Raw genomic sequence first — 16511 nt, 5'->3', positions numbered from 1 at the left:
AAATCAAAATAAGAATATTAAAAATAAATTTAATTTAAAATTACACATATACACATATTTGCACAAATATATATATATATATATATATACATATATGAACTCTCTTATTTACTTACAATATGTACTGCACAATACATAATAATGTTTTGAAGCCATTTCACAATAAATAATATAATATATGAATGAAATTAAAAAAATGATGTTTCTAAAGAATTTTAGGACTAAATTTATAAATTTGAAACTATTTGTAACAAAATTCTCATTAATTCAATGTTAAAAAAATTCCCAATTGTTGATATTAAATCCCCTTCTTAGATGAAACAACCTCATTTAGTGCTTATATAAATAAATATATATATATATGTGTGTGTGTATATGCATATATCTAGATTACATACATGTATGTAAGATGTATATTTAAATAATATGGCTTGAACATAAATAAAATTTAAAATTTCAGTGCTATACTGCGATAACTACAATTTTATAAAAATTGTTAAAACGTTGGCACATATTTGTGAAGAATATAAGCTGAAAACGGTTTACTCCTTGAGGAATCTTTGGTTTGAATTTATACATTAGATAATACTGTCCATCAATTACATCAGAAGGGACTCCAGGCATACACATGACAAGAGAAAGAGGTTCTGAGAAATTCTATTACATGAAAAGGAGAAAAGAAAATGCTTACACCACAATTTTCAAATCCATCATTATTGGATTAGTGAGCATGCTCGGCTCTGGGTTTCTGGCCACGTGTGTTGAAATCAACAATTGCTCATATGTGAGTGTCGAAAAACCACGTGTCAGAACCCGATTCGCACATGTATACCCGGTCTCAAGTGGCTTTTTTGACCTAATTCTCAATAGAGAGTTCAAGACCGGGCCGTTCGGATTTTGTACTGGGGATCGGAGTGGGTGGGAGCAATTTACATTGACGGGTGGAAAAACACACTTTTACACAGACGGACGAGGATTGGCTCGATGCTCACCTGGCTTCGTGGCGACAACTGCTGACATGGCGAGTGCTACGTGGAGGGAACTCCTTTTCATCTCCGCGGGTAGCTGAGCTTGAATCTGCAAGTGACGAGATTCTCGTCCCCACTTACAATCCTCGGAGCCCTGCCCCCTCTGCAAAATTATCGTCTGCCCGTATGAGCATATGCCTCTTTCCCTTCCACATGTCTTCACCCCATTGGTGCTATTCTTGGTAGTTGGTATGCTCGATTGCTTTTTGAGTTGAATAGATCTTTGGATGAAGAAGCGTTAAACTCACAGTTGTCGACTGTGTTGTAAATGTGATCGAAACGTAATCATTGTTTACTGTTTTATGGAATTTACTGTGGAATCCAACATTCACATTGTCAAAATTATATTGTGCGCTTGCGCTACAAAGCCGTCAAATGTGAAGCTGGAGAATGGATATGTTAGAATACCCAGCATTCGCTGTTTCTACCTGGACGCCTTCCTTTGGAGCTTAACGAAGGAGAAGCAGAGGCCGATGTTGGATCCACCATTGAAACATCCGAAATCGAGATGGCTTTTCAAGGACTGAACACATACCATGGGTTGGTTGTAGGGATGCAGACCGAGCCCTGATGGAGATCTTCGAAGCTCTTGTTTACAGTGGCGATGGACGTTTCAAGGATGGGCATGTGTTGTGAGGGTATTCAGCAGAGGATCATGCACATGCTGCTGGATTTGGGGAAGCTTGTTGACCTGTGGCCTGTTCCAGACTGCCACCATCTGGCCCTTGTGCATGAAGTACTGCAAACTGGTCAGGCTGCCGACTTTGTTTTGGGATTCATTCACACTTACAAACTTGATAGAAACTGGAGCTACATCCGGGTGTTTTTCTTTTCCTAACCAGGTTCCACTCGGATTTGCACATCTGCAGTTCTTGCTCTAAGGAACGAGAGGGCACTAGGTGAAATACTACGATCATTTTGCCAAAGTGTAAGGGTCCTACCGCACTGAGCAATAGATGATCGCCTGATTATCGTTTGTGCCTTCCACTAAGCATGCTTGTTAGTCAGCATTCATTGGTTCGATTGTTAGTACCTCATCGTAGTTTGTCAAGGTAAGAGATAATTTTAGGCGGTAAAGCCACAAGTATATATACAGTCAATGGTTGCACTCAGTCACCATCCTTCATTCAGTCTACTAACCCTAATTAGGTAAGTATAAGCCTAGTATGTATAGATGTAATGGATATATATTTTATACTAACATCCTCCTTAAACTTGAGCCTCCACTAGATATATCAGGGGCCTTCATTTAAGTACATCATGGCCACTCATGTTTATGAACCAATGGCATTCCAAGGTTTAAATAGAATGGATTCACTAATTTCCAATAAGATCCTATAAATAAATCATTTCTTTAAGATCTTCACTAAAGCTTTTGAATATTGTCCAAATAATGCTCTTGAATCTAAGCCATTGAATCTTTTGTTTTTATATCAAGTTTATTATATTTTATTGAAGGTTTGTTTTTCTTCTTTCACTTGTGAATTTGGTTGTTTTTCCTTTGTACTATTTTATTTTTACATTCAGTTTTATATTTGTAGTTAATGCTTTGTATTTATGTGGGTTATTAGAGTATAATGATAAATGTTGTTATGTCTTTTGTGGTTATTGCTGCCTTTTGTACAAAAATAATAAAGAAATGATAAGCCACTATTAAGTAGTAGTGTGATGCTAGTATTGACAAGTTATTATAGACATATATATATTTACCTAAATTAAAGGGATTAGATAGAAGTAAGTAGAGATAAATAAATTTTATAATATCTTGTGAAGAAGCTTCATAGATGCAATTTGACTTTGTACATATTTGTATGTGATTGGCAGGTTGAAAACTTAGCCAATAAGTTAGCTACATATTACACATGTTGGCCACTTGTGGTAGAATTTTGTTATATTGTGTATATATAACACTTATAAATCTAACATGTATCTTATAAGTTGGACATGTGTTGGAGGTCTTATAAAATGTCACCACTTAGTTCTTAGTTAGATAGTATATATAGAGATGCCTTTCATATTCTTAATCTTGTTTCAAGAGTTTCTAGTCTTTTTTTTTATAATAATAGCTATTATAGTTTTAATATTATATTAATTTTGAATGAATATCTATTCCTTGCAAATGACATAAGAATCTATTGAGGTTTTATTTGTCTATAATTCATATTCTTGACAAGAACATGTTGATTTATATAATTTTTCTCCCATCTTTTTTGTTTGGTGTTTCTGATATTCTTGTTATAATTGTCAATTTTTAGTATTTTTACCTAACTTATTTATAAAATATTGTTGTTGATGATATCTTAGATTGCATAGAAGAAATAAACTATTACACATCTGCCTCAAAATTATATGATGTCAAATATAATTTTTTTATAATTTTTCTATCTAATTACATTAATGAAGATAGATTCTATTTGATTTCTCTTTAGATCATAGAAAAGACATGTAAGCCTTATAACCTATCTTGAATTAAACAAAGTTTTCTATGTATTTTAATTCTATAGAGAAAAAAATTAGATAACTTTATTTTTTTGATTTTAATGTAATAGGACTTAATCTTAATAAAAAGATGTAACATGTAATTGATTTTTCTTCATCCATATATGAAGCATGATCCGCAATGGTATATCCTACTAAGATACTTCTCTCTCCTATTTTATATAAAATGCCATATTCTTGTATAGCTTTAAATACTAAAGAATTTACTTAGTTGCTTGCCAATGTGATTTTTATGGACCAAATAAAAATTAATACATCTCAATTTTCTTAAAATAGATGTAATTTTAGTTTTAATTGAGTCTTAATTCACAACTTCTAAGTCTTAAAATTACTTATAAATAATAAATTATCAACATAAAAAATTAATATGAAAATTCTTCTATCATATATTAATAGATATAAGTTAGTTTTAATTTTTTCTTTAACACAAATTTGGCTCAAAAGATATATACCAATCTTCTTATATCATTGTCATTGAGGCTATATATGGCTCTTTTTAGTCAATATATTTATATATATATATATATATATATATATTTTTTTCTTAGCGAGTTTGAACTTGCTCTTTTGATTGAAGCATATAGAGTTCTTCATCAAGGTCTTTATTGAAGAAGACAAATTTTACATCCATGTGATTGAGTTCCAAGGCATTATATGTTGCAATCACTATGAATCCAGGGATTTTTTTATGTCATGTCACAAGAGTAAAAGTCTCCTCAAAATTAATTTCTTTAGTTTTTTCAAATTCTTGTTCTACCAATTTGGCTTTCATTTATAAAATATGTGTATTAGATTTTTTTTATTGTAGTAATTAAATTTATTAAAATTAATTCATAGCTAATTAATAAGTCTATTAGATCCTAGGTATCATTTTTTTATATCACATCCATTTTTTCTTCTATAGTATCCTTCCAACTTGTATCTTGATTAGCTTCTTAGAAGGTTATATATTTAATCTTTAATATAGATGCTTTTACTAAAGTTGCATAATTTTTATAATCAATTATTTTCTAATAGCCATCAAATTTACAATTAATACTTGCAATTGTTCATTTGGATCTATTGATGCTTATATTAAAGTTTTTTTTAAATATGTAGGTGATATAGGTGATATTTTCTCTAAATTGCTTGAAAAATTCTTACTTAGTTTTTTACATGCAAACTTAATAAGTAAGTTTTCAAATATACATAATAGATTTAGGAGATTGAGTAATGCTTGTAGTTCTACCTCAATAGTAGTTGTGTTAATTGCATCTTTTGAATTTATTTTTTCAACTTTATTATCTTTGTCCATTGTTGTATTACTTGAAGTCTTGCTCAAAAATGCACTAAGCATTTGGCTATGGAAGGTAGAACGGAAATTGCAACAACAAAATCTTAATTCTAATAGAATATTAAATAAATTTAATTAAACCATTAATAATGCTAAGCAAGCTTCAATCAAATTCAAAAGAAACCTTAAAAAAATTACAAAAGAAAAAATAAGAAATCTTAAAGGAATTCAAAAGAAATCCATAATAAATCTTAAAAGAATCCTTAAGAAATTCTAAAGAAATATTAGAATAATCACAAATATATTTTAAATAAATTTTAATTAAGTCTTAATTTAATCCTAATTGAAAATCTAATGGACTTCAATCAAATTGTAGGTCAAATCTTAAATCTTAAATCAAACCATAAATTAAATCCTAGAAAAATCCTAAATCTTAGATCAAATCTTAGACAAATACTAAATATTAAATTAAATCCTAAAAAAATCTTAAATCATAAATCAAATCTTAGAAAAATACTAAATCTTAAACTAAATCCTAAATCAAATCCAAAATAAACCTTAAATCCTAAATCAAATCCTAAATAAATCCTAAACCTTAAATTAAATCCTAAACAAATTCTAAGTCCTAAAACCTAAATCAAATCCTAAACAAATACTAAACCTTAAACTAAACCTTAAAAAAATCCTAAATCTTAAATCATATCCTAAAAAAATCTTAAATCCTAAATCAAACCCTAAGGTAGATTAGAATCCTATTATTTATTAAATAAATTATTGATCTTACTTGAAAATTTACACACCTCTCAACTTCTTAGTTGAAAAATAGTACAAAAATTTTGAAGTTAATCGCACTTATCAAATGGAAGAAAAATCCTAAAACCTACTCAAGTATTGGCTAGCCTCCTACTCCAATCTAAATATTGAACTTCCAAAGCTAATATCTCCTTTTTGAACTATTCAATTTTTTTTAAATTTCAAATTTTTATAAAAAATCAATTCTTTTATCTTCACACATAAATTTCATTCCAATCCAACAAGTAGATTGCTAAAGATCTTAAAAATCCTAATTACTCATCAAATTCCAATTTTTGAGACCTCAACTACTTGAAATTCAATAACCTTCAATTTAATCGTTTGATTAAGCTCAAACTTAAAACATAAAATTTAAACAATTATTTTCATAAGTCCTCAAAATTTGAACTATATATCTACTACCAAACTCACGAAATTCTCTAAAATGTAATACCTTTTTATTTCACAAATTTTAGAATCACCCAAAACAATTGTTACTTTTCAGAGCTCTTGCAAAGTCATCACACACTTTAATCAATCAAAATCAACGCCCAAAGAAACCTTATCAAGTCTACTCTCAAATCTTACTCTTTAATTTACAAAAAAAACCCCAAAGTTTCCATAAGTGCCTAGTTTTGTGCCTTGGGGTCTGATTTCAATCTAATTTGATATCCAGTCTTCTTCGAGTATCAAATATTGCCCTTTTAAATTATTTTTTTCTAAAATTCTCTTCTAACTTCTCCCTACATATGTTCATATCCTTTATTTTTCTAATCTACCTTATTTTATCTTATTAATGGCCTTACAAAATAAATAGAAGCTTACTTTGTAAAAAGATAGCATTCACATCTTTAGTTTTACTTTCTTTTGGACTATTGTCTATTTTCTAAGATAATTTGCTACAATATTTGAAGTAAGATCTTCTATAATATAATAATTTCTTCACCCTTTTTATCTATTAATCCTATTACATCACGAAACCATGTTATACAATTGGTGCCAATAGATGTCCCTAATTATTCTTCTATTAAGACATGTATGTTATGCCAAACACTTTATTTGTGAAAGTGGAATTTTAAGAAAGTAACACATTGTTTTTTGTAGGATCAAAATATTGTAAATCATAGAATTTTACTTGCAACCTACTAATATACATACCTTAGCTTTTGGTTTTAGTTTTGGTTTATTTATTTATTTATTTTTTTGTAGAATTTTTTGTGCACATAGGCTATGCAATCAAAGATTTAAATTGTATTAAGACATGGTTTGATACCAAATATTTTTTTATGTAGAATAATCCTATTATTAGATTTTATTAGAAAAATATTGATTTGTTGTCTAAATAATTATAAGGCTTTGGTTTAAAGATAATTTGATACTTTAGCCATAAATATCATATTGCATGCTAGATGGTTGGAGTTTGGTAGTTGTTTAAACTCTCTAGATATAAATTCTCTCCTTTCTATTCTAAAAAAAATATATAGTTTATTTAAATTTATTTTTTATTTATCAAAATAATTTTTAAAAATTTATTTATGGTTTCATCTTTGATTTTTAGAAAATAAATCTAAGTATATCTAGAGAAGTCATCTATTATAGTTAGAAAGTATTACAATCCTCCTAATAATTTTACTATTGGTCCACATAAATCAGCACAAAAGATGTTGGTGCCTTAAACTAACTTTTTTTAACAATCCTTTCTTTGTACATCTTTTTAAGTTAACAACTTGAGCATATGATTTTTGTAGGTATTAGATGAAGAATATCTTCAATTCAAAATCCATGACTCAAATGAATGAGATTTTAATAATTCAAATGCTCCATTTTTTTATGAAAAAACTCATCTAGCTTCAACTTAATATTCCTTGCAAATTTGGTGCTATCTTTAATGACCAAATGGCTCATCAAAACTATAGAGTCAAATTATTCCAATTTACAAGTACTTTTGCAATATTGGCTATAAAATTTCCAACCATATGGAAGTGGTCAATAAAGACCTAGCATAAAATATTTTATGTTACAAAGTTACCAAAGCTGATAAGACTCTAAGACATAGAATAAGGTGCTTTTAACCATTGTAGAAAAGCTCTTCTACTATGGTTAAATTTTATCCTTCTAGCATGCCTCAAGGAACTATTAAATTACTATATGTGGTTTTGCCCAATGGTTGTGCTTATTAGTTCTAGCATTTTAAAAACTTGTGCCACAACACTCTATTACAATGGGATGCCTAAGTATAAAGATATATGGATTGACAATCAATTTTTTATATTTTGGATGACTTAGGCACAATTTGGTCTTATAGTCAATGAATGGAGTGTATGAATTAGGATTGTGAACATTCTATATCAATTGTAGAGATCACTAATTTGAATGGCAAGCCTCCTTATACAATCTAACAAGTAAGTGGGGTTATACCACATAGATAACAAAAACATTCCTTATGTAGTGTGTAAGACAACTACAACATTTTAGTTGGTATCAAGCAAATAAAATCTTGTATTCCTCTATATAATACAACTTACAAGGTCATTACCATAATGTTCAATCGTAAAGTAGTATGAGAAGAAGCTTGAATGGTACTCGACTACAATGTTGTCCAAGAGAGAGACATGGCATCTAAAGGTGTAGAGATATGTAGACAAGTGCAAGTGGTGGAAGTTAAGCAAGGGCTGAAAAAATTACACTTTGTTCTTTTATGAATCGATTGATTGTCTTGTATAGAACTTTAATTACTTCAAGTAGAGAAGGTCAATTTTGAATAATAATTGCATGCTTGACACAAACGGAACCACACAAATTATGGATTATGTGGCTAAGCTTAGATAATTGTTTTTACGACATCAACACAAGGTTCCACTTGTCATCAAATGTAAGTGGGCCAAAATTCTTCCTTCCACATATAAATTATGTTAGTCTAATATTTGAGAGAAATATAGGATAAATAAAAAAGTTAAGTTGTTGTAGATACTTTGGCACATAGCAATGACAATAAATGCATGGAGAAGAAAAGTAAGTGCAGAGGTCAATAAATGTTGCCTCATATGCATGAGTGGTACCAAAGAAATATTCTTCTACAAATTTTAGAAATGATCATTTATAAACCAAGCTTAGTCTTAGGAAGCCAATATCATACAATTACTAAGTTGTCTTGCTAGTGACTTGACCTCACAAGGCTCTTTGCTTAATATGGGATCACACACATCTTCTACAACAAGTGAAACATTAATTTGCCACAATACTACCTTCTTGCCTAATTGGAAATAAGGTATTTTTGCTTATTGGACGCATAGGCAATTTAAGAATGTCAATTGTCAATGATCACTTAGCATCTTTGGATGGAGGAGAGTGACGTGGCTTTTAATAGAACCCACTGGACCCCATTTGAATTTTATAACAAATGTTGGCTGATTATAATTGGCTATGGTTGTTTGGCATGGGCTAGGATCCAACCATGTCGACAGAAACAACAGACAGGATTAGCAAAGTACACTGAAGATTTTAGAAAAATCTGGTGCACTAACGAGGTCTTCACATCATGGGACATTGATAACTCCCAATTGGAAGTTAGTAAGTCCTAACCCTTGTCTCAGAAGGTCAATCCTGGTTGTACCATTTTGCTCTGTCCTGACCTGGCTAAGGCACTTGTAATTTAACCCCCCTCTGTAGTAGATTTTCCTCTATATGTTCCAAAAAAACAAGAAAAAAAAGCAAAAGCACAAACACAAACGCTCCTATTGTGCGAACTCAGTTGATGGTACTGCGCTGTATAACCACACAAGTCATGTGATAATGTATTAGGATGGGTCAATCTACGAGAGTTGGTCACGCAGCACGTTAAGTCCATACGGCCGTAAAATACACGAACCTTGTACCCTGCATACACAAATTCTGATTCTGGAGTATTATGCACAGCAGTTTTAACTCTACGGTGACTCAATGGTGCGTCTGTGATTAATGCCAACTTGACCCATCTTTCGATTGATGTAAGCCGATGATTCCTCTATTGAAAATGTTACAATATCTTCGAGAAAATTATGACCAAACTCAGAACTGCACAGGATTGTTTGGCTTCCACACGTCTGACGTCAATTTTTGGTTGCTGAATTCATGAAAAATAGGTTACATTTCGTAACTTCACTCAATAAGAGCATGTCTTAAGAAAAACCAAAATGCTGTCTGCGACATATCTACATCCCATACAAAATCTGCAGACGAAGAGTGCCGTCCCATTGTACTTTGAAAGCAATTGTACAAGAGCATTACTTCCATTGTTGTAAATTTGAAGGCTGCGCAGTCGCATCACGTCATAATCTCGTTGAAAAAAGAGCCTCAACCTCATGTATGACACCCATGTATACCATTAAAAATATATGGAAATCCAAAGGAAACGCCAAATTAATACCAAAGACCAAAGAATTTGAGATTTCGTCTTATGACATATTACTCTACTATCCCTTGGTGAAGTGGTCAGCAATAGCCTGTACATTGCAACATCACAGAGTTGGTTACTGCGGTCAGATTTGGCTCTTACACTTTCTTCCTTCTGACTTCGCCGTTTTGCCTGCTAATCTTCAGAAGATCGTCTTTCAGATTTCTCAAATTTGGAATTGAAAAGTTAGACATGTCTGCAGATCTAAGTTGCAAAAGTTCCTGCTTCTTGTACTTGATTCTCTCATCTGTCACATGGTGGCAAACTTTGGCATGTCAGTTCGAAAATTGCCAGCAGTTATGCGAATAAATCAACCATCTAACACCTAAAAGCACTTTGAAGACGTATTGATAGAATTCATCTACATTCTCGTAGAAGAGAATAAAATGACCTTTCTTGTGAATAAGATTAGCTATAAAAATACAAAAAACAGTACATTGCAATGTTTTAATGAAATTGATGGACTTAAATGGCTTCCATAAGTTGTCGACACAAAACTGGTGCGCCCACAAGTACAAATTTTAATACAAAAAGCTCTCAGATACACACCAATTACAATCAGCGGCTTTGTGGTCACTCCAACACCAATGGTGTTATTGAAAGCCTTTTTCGTCGCTTGCATCCGGCCTTTCACGGACAATTTTGAAGAGCTCTTTCGCATATCTAGCTTTGCTTGTAGCAGTTGGCGAGTAGAGCTGGTGGCCAATCCTCCATTGACCACATCTCCGTATTCTTTCTTATTAAATCTTGGTTTTGATGAACTGGTAACAGGGACGGTTTTCTCATTCCAAACCATTATCCGAGGATGAGCTTCACAAAAATCGAGTAGTGCAGGTTCAGTTAGTAACCAACAGTCTGTAAGATCTAGCTCCTCGAGAAGAGAGGGAGGTTTGTAAGATAATAAACCATCAGCTGTTATCGTCGCGCCACCAATACCGAGGCACACCAAATTGGGGAAAGATGATAACTGCTGAAGACACTCATCTGTACAATGCAGAACATTGAGTAAGACCAAGCATATTCAACCAGACTAACAGCTACCCAGCTGCTCAAACCTCATTATCACTTACAGTTATAGGGTTCCAGATGCATATGAGCAACTTCAGGCTTTGGAATAAGTTACTTCTGCAGGGTACAAATTTCTAGTATACATAGTCCTGAGAAACAGGTGCCCCAACATGAGAGACAGCTAAAATTCAGAAAAGAAGTTGACAAATCAAAAGGGATTAAGGAAACCATCTTTTAAGAAAAAGACTTCAAAAGCTACGATTGTTAGATTGATTTAGTTAACAAAAATGTTGAAGTATAGAATACAAGCAGCCGAAAACATTAAATATGAGTGAACTGAGATCTTTGAAAACAATCAGATACCTGACAAGGAATTACTGTGAATATGAAGATGTGAAAGTTGCACGAGGTTTTTAAGTCCATGTAAAGCTGCATCGCCAACTCCAGTGTACCGCATATCGAGCCTTCTCAGATGCTGAAGCTGCTCCAAATATGACAACACCGAAATTTGTTGAAACTCTTCAGATCCAACCGTCATGAATCCTGCGACACGACAAACTTGCAATCAGCCATCTTACTACAGTCAGAGAAAAGGCTCATTCCACGGTGCTCACATCCATTTAACGTCAAAGAATTTGCAGCACGAACTTCATGATCAATACATTGCAGTCCAAATACCATGAAATATTGAATGATGACTAAATGCATAATTAAGTTTCTCAACAAACGAAATTAAGCATAAGCAAACGTGTTGTGTTACATCATGTAATAATGATGCGAGAGTCCCCAATACACATAATCTGAACTTAAGGTGTAGGATTCCGCACCATTAACTTTGCTGCCACCAAGGTTAAGAGATTGTAGCACAGGGAAATGAACAAGGTAGATAAAAACATTATCGTCCACTGGAGTATGATTTAGAGAAAGTTGTTCCACATTTGGCGCATGGCCTGCAATGGCCCCTACACCCTCAGAGTCAATTTTTGTGTAACTGAGATCAATCCATCTGAGGTTGTCGCCCAATCCCTGAAACTTGAGCATAAGTTCATTAGTGAGTCCTGTTGCGCGCAAATCCAAGATGGCGAGCTTTGGTATGTGTACGAATGCATCAAGATCATTGACACGTGATGATGCAAGATCCAGAAGATGTAAATTCCTTGTATTAGAACCAGAAATTACATCTTTCAGACTGAGACTCGCTCCAGAAAGAAAAAGCTCTCTCAACAGACTATCCGAGAAAGTTCCATCCCCGTATATTGATTCCACATCACAGTTGCAAAGATTTAATGACAAGAGTGAGTTGAGCTGCGGAATGGCAGTGACCGCCGTCATAGCAAGATTCAAATACTTTAAGGTCTTGAAGGATGACAGGCAACGTGCACCCATGTTGGTGACTTTACTTCCCCACAAGTCTAGATGCTCCAACATTCCAAGCGCCTGCGTCCAAAGACCACTTGTTAATTTTAAAAACATTCGAGGCTAAACCACAATGAACACTCACCCCTGAAGACATGAAAAAGAAATGGCCATGAAAGAGCACTTTCCAAAAACTCAAACAAGATGACAAAAGGGAACAATTCCAAAAGATGTTGAAAGGTTAATGGGCAAGACCGACGGTCTCATGTAACGAAACAAATGGCAAGTGACGTCATAAGCTGGAAAATCTGGAGAACGTAACTTGCTAATCTCGAGTATTGAGAACATTTACTTCACTGTTGATATTAAAAGGGCTAACCTGGAAGGATATCAAGTCCGCATCAGTAACAGGGCATCCCCCTAAATCCAAGAGCACGAGTCTACTAAGCCCAGGCAGCAGTAAGAGCCCTTTCGTCGTTAAACCAGTTTCAGCCAATCCAAGCTTTCGTAGCATCTTAAATGATAAAATGTGAGGCACTGCATCATCGCTTATCTTCCTGCATCGAGCTAGGTCCAACTCTTCCATGGCTGTGAGCCCTGTATTCACAGAAACATGAAAAGACATTTAGATCTAATACTGATCGAACAGACGGATCAGAAAGGTGAGACATTGGACATTGTTCAATGTAGAATCGTGGTGCAAGAGCTTGATAATGTGCGGATAAAATTCGAGTTGTTTTTTTCATGTCCAAATGCAAATGAAAATCTGGATGTCATGGAAATAATATATACCTGTGAGTTGCCTGATAGCGTTGTTTGTCAATGCTTTACAATCTGTGGCACGAAGGGCTCGAAGGTGACGACAACCACCAAGGTAAGCCATCCATTCCCCATCCACAGTTGCTTCTCCACTCAAATTAACCTCTTGTAAGTTCGACTGAAATAACCTGCAAAGAAACAAAACGTGCAATTATGAAAGGAAAACAAAAAAACAAAAAAAAATCTCGTAAGTAACAGAGTGCAAGTTGGCGAAGAAGGGCAAATAAAATCGTGCATGATATCCCAAGTTGAGAGCCGCTGGGATGCTCATATGCTCCTGTACTAGCTAAATATTGTGAGGTCACATTCTTAGAATAAACAAGAGACATAACCTTGGTGCAGAGGGCTGGAAAAAATGAATTGAACACATACCCGATGAGGGTTGCAGACAGAAGGTGGGATTGCAGCAGAGAATTGAAAAGCTCGTGGGCAAGCTCCGAGGGCAACATTTCAAACGTCCTGCGCTTCTGGCGCCAGGCCTTGACACAAGATTTGTCACGGGTTGCTGCCTTTATACACAGCTCCAGCAAACTGGGCGTTCCCGGCGTACGAAGGTGAGGTGAAGCCATGGAGCTAAAGTGGGTTGAACGGGCCCAGACACCAAGAAAGGATAGAGATTCTGGAGGTCAGGAAGTAGTGAACGTATACACAACAAATATGATGGCAAGGGCCTTCACTCTGTAGTGCTACAGCAAGCAAACACCAAACAGAACTATTCACAGCTCCGTGGACAACTTTGAACCCAAATCCGCAATCACAGAGCGTGTTAAGGCGACCAGAATCCCCGAAGCTACTAACTCAAAAAAATCACCCTGCAAGATTAGTCTAATTTAACGAAAACTCCCGGAATTCCACGCACGAATTCCACTGCATCCGATCCGGCGCACTCAGCTGGTGCGATTGTTGTAATTCAACTCAATTCCGATTCAAACCCACCATCCACAATTGTTGAGAGGGAAGAGCAGAGAAGGAAGAAAAAGAAAAAGAAACAAAAAAAAACAATGTTGGTGTGGCAGTGAGAGGCTTGTCCTCCCCCCCCTAAAAGAGCACAATTGGTCGCAGCGCGGGCTGGACCTCCGTGACGACAGTGCTGCGCCTGGCTCCCCCGCCATTTCCAGGCCGCGACGCCTTGCAGAACACGACAACTAGCTACGACCCCCCCCCCCCCAACACCCTGTCCCCACCCCCCTCTTGATCCAAAGCCTGGGAACGGATTGAGGGAGCGTAGGGGAACCGGCAGGTTGGAGAGCGTGCTTTTGTGCCTAATTTATAGGTAAAACTCTCTTGTTGGATAAAAACATAAAAATTGAGGTCCCAGAGGTTCGGTTTGGATGTACAACTGTGACAATGTGGAGTTTCGATGTGGTATATATGTAGTTCTTAAATACTCCATTCATTACATAAACTAAAAACATTACACATTATTCTTAAATTTAATTATATTAAGATATGTTGTACATCTATATCATATAATTAAGGTGTCGAAGTGTCAAGGAAAAGAACTCGATGAAAAAACAATTCAGACAAGTGAGCCTTCACTCAAAGAAAGGTAACAAAATATAAATAAACAAGTATGTATATTGAAAGAAAAACTAGAATGGCTATTGCCAAAAGACAAGAAAACTAGAGACCCTTGAAACTAGACTAGAAGCAAGAAAGGAGTTGACAAGAGTGAAGAAGCCTTCACTCTTGTCTCTATATATACTATCTAACTAGGGGCTATGTGGCGACGTTCTATAGGACCTCCAATATGTGTTGACTTTGTAGGACACATGCCTTGACTTACAAGGCAAGTTCTTCTACGTGTGGGCCACATAGTTAGCTTGATCTTCAAGCTAACAACATGTGTGGCACATGGCCAACTTATTGACCACGTTTCTAATCCAAAAAGTCAATTAAAGACACCTATGAAGTCAAATCAGCATCTATGAAGCTTCTAGGAAGCTTCCATATTAAATACTATAGAATTAACTTACTTTTACCTACTTTTACTTACTTCTACCTATTTGTATATGTAATTATTAGCTTACATGATTATGTCCATGACATTACCCCCCCTTCTAGGGACGAGTTCCATGAGGAGCGGTCATCATATGTTGAAGAAATCTATGATGCGACAAATTAAATTCGCCACATACTCTGATCTTTGTTCTCTTCGAAGATGCTTGATAGGGCCTCTCAACCATTGGAAGTGTCCTATACCAGGGCGAAAAGACCACCCAGTTATTTGATCATTATTGAAGCCTTCGTAACTTCCTTCGAATAGAATATTTGGAACACCATCAGGAGTTGTTCCTACCTCTAGCACAATCACCAAACATCGAGAGTCCTTTCCCAAATCGTGATACCAAACGCGTTGTATCTCGCCATCTATTCAAGGAAGAACATGTCGTTCTTGAAGATCTTCATCTCGATTACGTCGTCTTGAAGGTTGTGACAATCATAATGTCTCGTCCGGCAGGTTAGCAAATGAAGGCTCTTGAGTTGAATCCGCTGGTTGTTGGTTCTCCATCTCCTGAGCGTCACTACTATAAAGAAGCTACGAACAAGAATTGAAAGTAAAATGTTATCTTGCTTAGATGTTGTTTCTTTTATAAAGAAGGTTTTCATCTTGATTTTGATGGATGTCATCGATGAAAAGCCTCCACCGCCTTTGCTACATTTACAAGATTCTTTATTGGCTCCCATGTGCGTTCACTAATACCATATCCGTGCCAATGGACAAGATATTCTAATTTATTTCAGCACCACCTTGAATCTAAGACTTCTTCTACTTCAAACTCTTCATTATTGTCCACTTCTATAGGAGGAGGTGGAGCTTGTAATGTTCTTGGTATGTCCACTGTCTTGTATGGTTCAAGAAGAGACACATGGAATACTAGATGGATTTTCATTGACCCCGGTAGATATAAACGATATGCAACTGGATTGATTTGTGCAGAAATAGAAAATGGTCCCAGCCTTCGATAGTCCAACTTGTCACAAGGACGAGTGGTCTTGATATTACGACGAAAGGCCATATCTTATCACCCAAGATGAGTGATGGTTGTTCCTTTTGATAGACATCCGCATTAACCTTTTGTTGTTCTTGAGCCTCTTTTAACTACGCCTTCATCGTTGCATGTAGCTCTGATAAATGAATTGCCAAATCTTTTGCAGGAGGATTATCAACTTTTGAAAAGTCAAAAGTATGAAGTCATGGATGATAACCATAATTACCAAAGAAAGGTGTTTGTTTTGTAGAAGAATGTACCGTGTTATTGTAAGCAAACTCTGCCAATGGCAAAAGAGTTATCCAATCATC

At 34.8% G+C, this 16511-nt stretch overlaps 1 protein-coding gene across 1 annotated transcript; it reads right to left on the bottom strand.

The window, feature by feature from the left end:
* Positions 1-9675: 9675 nt before the first annotated feature.
* Positions 9676-14312, bottom strand: LOC112275352 (uncharacterized). Its single transcript, XM_024505657.3, has 7 exons — positions 13580-14312; positions 13181-13335; positions 12768-12985; positions 11860-12469; positions 11396-11575; positions 10574-11008; positions 9676-10271 (listed from the first exon to the last, which is right to left on the bottom strand). Exons 1-7 carry the CDS (start codon positions 13774-13776, stop codon positions 10123-10125), a joined length of 1944 nt encoding a protein of 647 aa, XP_024361425.1. The 5' UTR covers positions 13777-14312; the 3' UTR covers positions 9676-10122.
* Between the last annotated feature and the right edge of the window lie 2199 nt (positions 14313-16511).

This window comes from Physcomitrium patens, chromosome 22 (assembly GCF_059467195.1).
Source record: "Physcomitrium patens ecotype Gransden chromosome 22, ASM5946719v1, whole genome shotgun sequence".
NCBI classification, from domain to species: domain Eukaryota; kingdom Viridiplantae; phylum Streptophyta; class Bryopsida; order Funariales; family Funariaceae; genus Physcomitrium; species Physcomitrium patens.
Note: the sequence above shows the minus strand (reverse complement) of the source record. Positions and strands in the feature narration are given on the sequence as shown.

Excerpts from the sequence above, each read along its gene's own strand:
- LOC112275352 (XM_024505657.3), bottom strand. The coding sequence starts at position 13,776 with ATGGCTTCACCTCACCTTCGTACGCCGGGAACGCCCAGTTTGCTGGAG. Across the intron at positions 13,336-13,579 it reads CTGTCTGCAACCCTCATCGG|GTTATTTCAGTCGAACTTAC; the intron begins GTATGTGTTCAA and ends GTTTCTTTGCAG. Across the intron at positions 11,576-11,859 it reads TGGTGGCAGCAAAGTTAATG|GATTCATGACGGTTGGATCT; the intron begins GTGCGGAATCCT and ends GTCGTGTCGCAG.